General features: G+C 45.6%; 1 protein-coding gene across 1 annotated transcript; it reads left to right on the top strand.

Annotated features, from left to right (window-relative positions):
• Positions 1-6: 6 nt before the first annotated feature.
• Positions 7-7,634, top strand: LOC119267878 (pentatricopeptide repeat-containing protein At3g06920-like). Its single transcript, XM_037549316.1, has 3 exons — positions 7-2,631; positions 7,036-7,152; positions 7,275-7,634. The coding sequence occupies exon 1, from the start codon at positions 172-174 to the stop codon at positions 2,125-2,127; it is 1,956 nt and encodes a 651-aa protein (XP_037405213.1). The 5' UTR covers positions 7-171; the 3' UTR covers positions 2,128-2,631; positions 7,036-7,152; positions 7,275-7,634.
• Positions 7,635-8,187: the final 553 nt, after the last annotated feature.

The following is an 8,187-nucleotide window of genomic DNA, read 5'->3' as shown; positions in this document are numbered from 1 at the left end:
GATGTTGTCCTCTCCGTCCTCCGCTCCCTACAGAACACCTCTCTCGCCGGTCCCTTCTTCCTCCTCGCCTCCTCCGCCTCCTCTCCCCACTCACTGCCCCCCGAAGCGTATAACGCCGTCCTCCCATTCCTCTCCCACGACCTAGCGGCTCTCGACAAGGTCCTGGAAGAGATGTCCCTCCTGGGCTACGGCCTTCCCAACCCTGCCTGCGCCACTCTAGTCTCCACCCTCGTCCGCTCCCGCCGCCTCGTCGACGCCTTCCATGCCATTGGCATCATGCGGCGGCTCAAGTTCAGGCCGGCGTTATCTGCGTACACCGTGCTGATTGGTGCTCTGGCTGAGGCGCGGCAGCCCGAGCGTGCGCTGGAACTGCTGCGGCAGATGCAAGAGGTCGGGTATGAGGTGGGCGTGCCTCTTTTCACGACGTTGGTGCGGACCCTGGCCCGCGAGGGAAGAGTGGAGGGCGCGTTGATGCTGGTGGACGAGGTGAAGGGGAGATGCCTTGAGCCAGATATTGTGTTGTACAATGTGTGTATTGATTGTTTTGGAAAGGCTGGGAATGTGGACATGGCCTGGAAGTTCTTTCATGAGCTGAGAGCCCAGGGTCTGCAGCCAGATGATGTATCATACACAAGCATGATCTGGGTGCTTTGCAAGGCAGGGAGACTAGGTGAGGCAGAGGAGTTATTTGGGCAGATGGAAGTGGAAAGGGCTGTGCCTTGTGCTTACGCATATAATACTATGATCATGGGATATGGGTCAGCTGACCGGTTTGATAATGCTTACAAGCTGCTTGAGCGCTTGAGGGAGAGGGGTTGTATTCCATCTGTCATTTCATTTAATTCAATTATCACGTGCCTCGGGAAGAAGAGGAGGGTTGATGAGGCACTGAGATTGCTTGATGTCATGAAGAAGGATGCTAAGCCAAATACCTCAACGTATAACATCATTATTGATATGTTGTGCATGGCTGGGAGGGTTAATGAAGCATATAAGATACGTGATGAAATGGAACTTGATGGCCTATATCCAAACTTAATGACAGTTAACATAATGGTGGATAGGCTGTGCAAGGCAAAGCTGCTCGATGAGGCCCATAAAATATTTGAAAGTGCGAGTCAGAGAGGTTGCAATCCTGATTCTGTGACGTACTGTTCCCTTATGGATGGCCTTGGAAAGAAGGGAAAGATTGATGAGGCCTATAGGCTATTCGAGAAAATGTTGGATGCAGGCCACAATGGTAATCCTGTGTTATATACTTCCTTGATCAGGAATTGCTTTCTGCATGGAAGGAAAGAAGATGGGCACAAGATCTTCAAAGAGATGATCCGTCGAGGATGCAAGCCTGATCTCATCCTACTTAACACATATATGGATTGTGTTTTCAAAGCAGGTGAGATTGAAAAGGGAAGAGCAATTTTTGAGGACATCAAGAGTTATGGGTTTCTTCCTGATGTTCGAAGTTACTCCATTTTGATTCATGGTGTCACAAAAGCTGGTCAGGCTAGAGAAACGTCCAGTATTTTTCACGCAATGAGTCAGCAAGGTTTTGCACTTGATGCTCGGGCTTACAATGCTGTTATTGATGGGTTATGCAAATCTGGAAAGGTAGACAGGGCCTATGAAGTTCTCGAGGAGATGAAGCTAAAACATATCTCTCCAACGGTTGCTACATATGGATCGATTATTGATGGTCTGGCCAAGATTGATAGGTTAGATGAGGCTTACATGCTTTCTGAAGAAGCGAAATCGAAAGGAATAGAATTGAATATTATTCTGTATAGTTCTCTCATAGATGGCTTTGGGAAGGCTGGCAGGATAGATGAAGCTTATTTAATTTTAGAAGAGATGCTGAAGAAGGGTCTGACTCCAAATGCTTATACATGGAATAGTCTCATGGATGCTTTAGTGAAAGCTGAAGAAATCAACGAGGCCCTTATTTGTTTCCAGTCAATGAAGGAAATGAAATGTCCACCAAATACCTATACATACAGCATTCTTATAAATGGCCTTTGCCGGGTACAGAAGTACAACAAGGCTTTTGTGTTCTGGCAAGAAATGCAAAAACAAGGTTTGATCCCAAACGTTGTCACTTACACAACCATGATCTCCGGGCTTGCAAAGTGAGGGAACATAACAGATGCTTACAACCTATTTGTGGGGTTCAAAACCAATGGCGGAGTGCCTGACTCTGCATGTTTCAATGCTCTCATAGAGGGTATGAGCAATGCAAACAGAGCAATGGAGGCGTATCACATTTTTGAAGAAACTCGTCTAAGGGCATGTAGAGTCAATGTGACGACATGCGTCAGTCTTTTAGACGCTTTGAACAAGTCTGAATGTCTCGAGCAAGCTGCGGTCGTTGGTGCAGTTCTGAGTGAGATTTCCAAATCCCAGCATGCTTCTAGATCCTTGTAATATTCAGGATCTTGTATTGTGACACACTGTTGCAGAATTTGCATCTCTGCTGTGACTGAGTTGATCTGGCTGTACTGTTTGTGCTTCTTGGTCACTTGATATGGGAGTTTTTATGTGGCTTATAATATATTTTTTAAATGGCTGAAATTGAATGCATGCCTGCTGTGCTGCTGTTTGGAGAGAAGACATTCTTCTGTAGTTCCCTTGATTCTGGTAAGGTTCTGATCTTCAACTTTATATATCTGCTTCTAGAAAAGAAGAAAAATCCAGTCACTATGCCTAATCATATGTTGGAACCAATCTTTTTACCAGGTAAGCTGATGATTTGAACCCTCCAAGTTAGCACATTAACTTATTTTGGAACATCGTATCAAACCTTAGCCATATGAACCACAATTAATGCAGAAGGTTTAGTTTGAATATTTCCCTCCTTGCTTTTTTTTAAACATTATTAGAATTTAGGGACAATCTTCAATATTTTACCATTTGAAATGACGAAAGTTAGCCAAATCATAGTATGGTGTGCTCTAGACTTCCCTTCATTGGTGTTGTCGAAATTTCCTATGAAGTTCCTGTGAAATTCCTTCACTCCAAACAGGCACCGATCACATGATTTGAACAATGGAGTTGAGTTCATCATTGATGATAAATAGTTGAGTTTGGTAGCTCGCTGACCAATGTTTTTGGCATCTTGCTTTTATTTTGCTGTATTAAGTTGATTTAGTTTGAATATTTATTATTTTGCCTCCTTGCTGTTTAACTTTTCAAAACATTTGAATTTAGAGACAATCTTCAGTATTTTGCCATTTGGAATGTTGAAAGTTAGCCAGATCATAAGATGATATGCTCCTCTAGACTTCTCTACGTTGGTGTTTTCGTTGAAAATTCCTGTGAAATTCCTGCATTTGAAATAGGTGCCAATCACATGATTTGAGGAATGGAATTGAAATTTCATCATTGATGTTAAAAATTTGAGTTTGTTAGCTTGCTGTCCAATGTTTTTGGCATCTCGATTTTTCTCTTGCCGTGTAAAGTTGATAGTACATTTGCTGCTTATGTTAGGGCCTCTCAAACAATCGGTTCTGGCTCATGAAATCTGTTGAAGTGTGTTGTATGTGTGGCCATGCGGCCCAGGCCCATATAAGCCATGTGGCTGGCTGACCTAGAGAAAAGAGAGAAGGGGATCGAGCTGTCTGGTGAGAATCGCCACTAGAAACATTGCCACTGCTGCTGGTACGCTCCTCCAAATCCCACATGGTATCAGACCAGGCTGCAGCGGCGCCGGTGGTGTAGTCCGGTGGGAATACAGGGCGAGTGCGGGGAGCTGGGCTTCGACCGCAAGGCGGCTGCGTGAGGAGGTGTGTGCGGGGATGCACGAGTGGAGCTGCGGCGTGCTGCTTGTGGCTGGAGGAAGAGAAGAAGCAGCGGGAAAAGGCGAAGGCCACACGCATGAGGCTGCACAATAGACACGGCCAATCAGTTTTCTGATTTCTCCTTGTTGATTCTGCTGCAGCTCGTGCTGAAGCAAGAGCAGGAAGCAAAGAAGAGGAAAAGGAGGCTTGCGCTGCTACTGTTGGCTACTGCTGCTAAGGGTGCTGCTGGAGCTGCTCTTGCTGAAGCTGTTTGCTGGAGTTGTTGATTGGAGAGGGAAGGAGGCAGCACTGGAGGTGACACTGCTAGGAGAAGAAGAGGTGGCGGCTGTTATGGGGAGCGAAGTGGGGCTGCTGCGTGAAGGCGGCATGAAGGCAACTGCAGGCTATGGTGGTGTTGAGGGGGAGTCAGTGTGGCTGGGAGGAGACGATGGCCTGAAGAGGACACATGTGCCAGGCGGGTGTGAGCTGTGCGAGGCAGAGGAGGCAACAGCGAATGGCGCTGGTTTGCTATGAACATGTGCAGCAAGTATGTGGCAGCAGGCGTGTGCTTTGCTGCTTTCCATCGGCGAAGTGATGCAGGAAGTAGAGGATACGGGTGAGATAGAACAACATGATAGCCAGAAGGATACTAGTCTTCCAAGTTTGGCTCATTTATCTGTACAAATGAGGGCAAGACTGAAAAGGCCACAATTGCTGCTCACAGACCTGATCTGATCTGGAGCGGATTCTAGACTCTGGCGCTTCTAAACATGTTGTAGCCTTGCAGGTGACTTCAGGGAATTTGAGTCATTTGATCAGCTCACTCCCTCTCAAAGTAACACAATATGTACTGCTGACAAGACTTTAGCCTTACATGTGCCAGCTTTCCCGGTCAATTTGTTGTCTATGAGTGCTCTAATTGACGAGGTGAACTGTAGGATAACCGTTGACAGAGAAATGAGCTTTATTGAGGGCAGACCAACTGGAAGGAGGATTGGGACTGAGGGTAACCGTTGACAGAGAAATGTGCTTTATTGAGGACAGACCGACTGGAAGGAGGATTGGGACTGGAACAAGGCCTAGAGGACCGTGGTACATGGACCATGAGGGGTGTGGTCAGATGGGCAGCTCAGTGTTTGCGGCAATTGTGGAAGAAAGCGAGTCCTCGGCGATGAAACGTCACTTCATGTATCCTTTGATAAAAATGTACAAGCTATGTATGATGTAATGAATGGGGTAGGTAAGAACAAGCTGAATGTGATGCGTGTGAGTTTGCTAAACACATGAGGACGTCTTATGCGAGTAAGGGACTCAGAAGTATATCCCCATTCATACTTGTTCACTCGGATATGTGGACAAGTCCTGTGGTGTCATTAGTGGTGTAAAGTATTTTGTGACCTTTATTGACTGCTACTCACGCATGACATGGATCTATTTGATGCGTCACAAAGATGAAACTTTTCAATGCTTCAAGAATTTCCATGCCTATGTGAAAATCACTTCAATGTTCTAGTACAAGTGATAAGAAGTGATAATGGCACTGAGTATGTGAATAAAGTGTTTGGGACTTTCTTATGAGAGGAAAGGATTTTGCATCAAACCTTATGTCCGGACACTCCTACTTAGAATGGACTGGCAGAAAGGAAGAATCGACATATTTTGGAGGTTGCTTGATCACTGATGTTCAACAGTTAGGTGTGGCGGAGATGTGCATGTTGAGATGGATGTGTGGCCACACAAGGAAGGACCGAGTCCTGAATGATGATATACGGGATAGAGTTGGGGTAGCGCTGATTGAGGAGAAGCTTGTCCAACATCGTTAGAGATGGTTTGGGCATATTCAGGGCAGGCCTTCGGAAGCGCCAATGCATAGGAGTGGTAGATGAGCAAAGCTCCTCTAGATAGTCTCATACGCTTTGCTAACCCTAATTCGGAGCTAGGAGACGAGTACTTGTAGTCCAAGGGGTAAGTTGGGGATACATGGGTCGAGGCTCCTTTCTCTGCGCACAGGCAGGCCGGTTGTACCGGTTACCCAGGCGATTGTACCGCTTGGTGCGGTTGTACCACTTTCCTGGAGGCGTGTGTTGAAGTGGAGACCGGTAGGACCGATTGTACCGGTCGAGCTGGGGCTGTAGGAACAACAGGGATGCTACCGGCCTTGAACCGCTCAAAACAGTAGGTTTGCCGGTCGGAGCGGTAGTTGGAGCGGTAGTGGATCGGTACTTGACTGGTTGTACCAGTGTTTGTGGGTTGGGCACAATTCCTCTCCATTTTCTTGGGGTCCATCTTGCTCTTTTCCTTTACCTCGGCTGATTCCTTGGTACCTAAGCACACAAAGTGTCTCCGTTTGAGGTAGTAGTCATGTCTCAAGTGGGTCAAAGGGAAGTTCAACTAGGAGAGAGTTAACCTCGGTTTTGATAGCTCTTGCACCGGCTCTTGTCATCGGTACACTTGGTGCTTGACGAGTCGGTGTGGTGTCCATGGGGATGACAGAAGGATTCTCCGCATCATCTCCCCCTCCTTGGGAAAGATCCGTCCTCGGATCGTTTAACTTCATCACCATGATAGGGAGATATGTCCTTGATGTTGAAGATGTCATGTTGTACTTGTCGCGTGGAATGTCGATCTTGTAGGCATTATCATTGTAGCGTGCTAGCACCTTGAGTTGGCCAGATCCGGCAATTTTATTGGCAGAACAGGTGATGCTCATTGTTGACTGTTTTTCATAATTTAAAAAGTGCTTGGTTCTAGGTCTCATGGTATTGACATTCAGATTTTAGGCACAGTTGTTTGTCGGAACAAAATATTGCTACCTTTGAGGAATATGATGTGTACATGAGTTACATATTACAATGGTCACTGAGTGAGCTACAAATTTAAAGCTTGTAGACAAAACATGCCAGTATGTGTCTATAGTCTCAGTTCTCGCACACAGAGTTAAGCATTGAGTTGATTTGCTATGATAGGATCCACTACTCGAAAAGATGCTGCTTCTTAGAGTGGATGTGCCTATTTCTGTTATATATGAATAGATTGTTATGGTTATGCCAGCGGCTTCTGTGAGGACTACTATTCATTTAGCCCTGTCTAGTTGTGCACGAAACAACTGTCTGATTCTGAATCTATCCTGCTGTACTATTTCTAGACTTGCAGTGTTGCTAATGTTCAGAAATAATTCATGGACTGCTTCCTGTTTGGTGCTGCCTTCAAACTGTTACTTTGGTAGTGCCTTCTTCCATCGTCTACTGACTATTTGTTCTTCCAGGGTGACCTACTGACCTTTGCTGGGATTTTCCTGTGTTTGTTTGGCGGAGCAGCTGATTAATAGCTATTCAGAGGAAGTAATCGATAGGTAGAGGCGTTTTGATTCCTGTTTCTTCAGGTGCTTACTCTTCCTGCAGCTTACTTTTATTGTCGTTACTTTTTAGCCCTTGCCTACTTACATCTGTGCGTGTACTTAAGTCTAATGGCGTTTGCTCTCCCACTTCTACCTACGTGAGGTAGCTGGCGATGGTTCCGTACTCGGAGGGGTGGAGATTGAGGTTGCGGTTGTCCAGCAAGGAGCAAGCATAAGAGGCTTTTCTTTGGGTGTGCATTTCGGCTGGCTCACGATGCCCCTTAGAAGAGGTTGGTTGCTTTCTGTTAGGAATTAATTAGCACATGCCTATTGTTGCTAATTAACGAACAGTTATTAGCAAAAGGTGTGTCCAATCCCGAACAGTATGTCCTTTTCTCTCTCTAATGCCAACAGGCACCTGTTCTGGAGAGATGATGCCTTCAAACAGGCACCTCTTCTTCCCATCTCTTTCAGATGTATATATACTTGAGATTCAATATAAACCAGGACTAGTCACTTTTATTCAATCTCGTTTTACTCTAACACCTTAATAGTCACGTTGCTTTCCATCAGAGAGAGATAGGCCATGCAGAAACTGCGGCCACGACAAGCCGTGGAAGCACGGGAGAAGATATGCGCCTGGGCTCCAGGGCATTCACGGCGGTGACGAGAATGCATCAGTTTGCATGCTTCGTACAAGACATTGAAATTGGAGAAAGCAACTTGGTTGTCTTTTCTCATTACTAGATGACTCGTTGCGCTCATGACGCAAAAAGCGACAACACGCCACTAATTTAAAATTAACTTAATAGATACTTATATCTTATTATTATATGATACAGGATAAAAGGAAGTCAAAATAAGTAGGAATAGACTGCATGAAACAGTACAGATCATATCAGTACATGCAGTACAAATTAGCAAGAAAAATAAAATTACAACTGTGCCATTGGGACAAAAGAACCACACACTCTGGACACCTATACACACGCGTCACACATGTAACGTCGGAGGTCAGCACGTGGTTGACTGTTTGTCTTGTTCCATCCACCGGTTCACTATCTTCGTCCCGTTCCTTTC

Source organism: Triticum dicoccoides, chromosome 3A (assembly GCF_002162155.2).
Source record: "Triticum dicoccoides isolate Atlit2015 ecotype Zavitan chromosome 3A, WEW_v2.0, whole genome shotgun sequence".
In the NCBI taxonomy this organism is placed as follows: domain Eukaryota; kingdom Viridiplantae; phylum Streptophyta; class Magnoliopsida; order Poales; family Poaceae; genus Triticum; species Triticum dicoccoides.
This window is presented reverse-complemented; position numbering and strand designations above follow the sequence as displayed.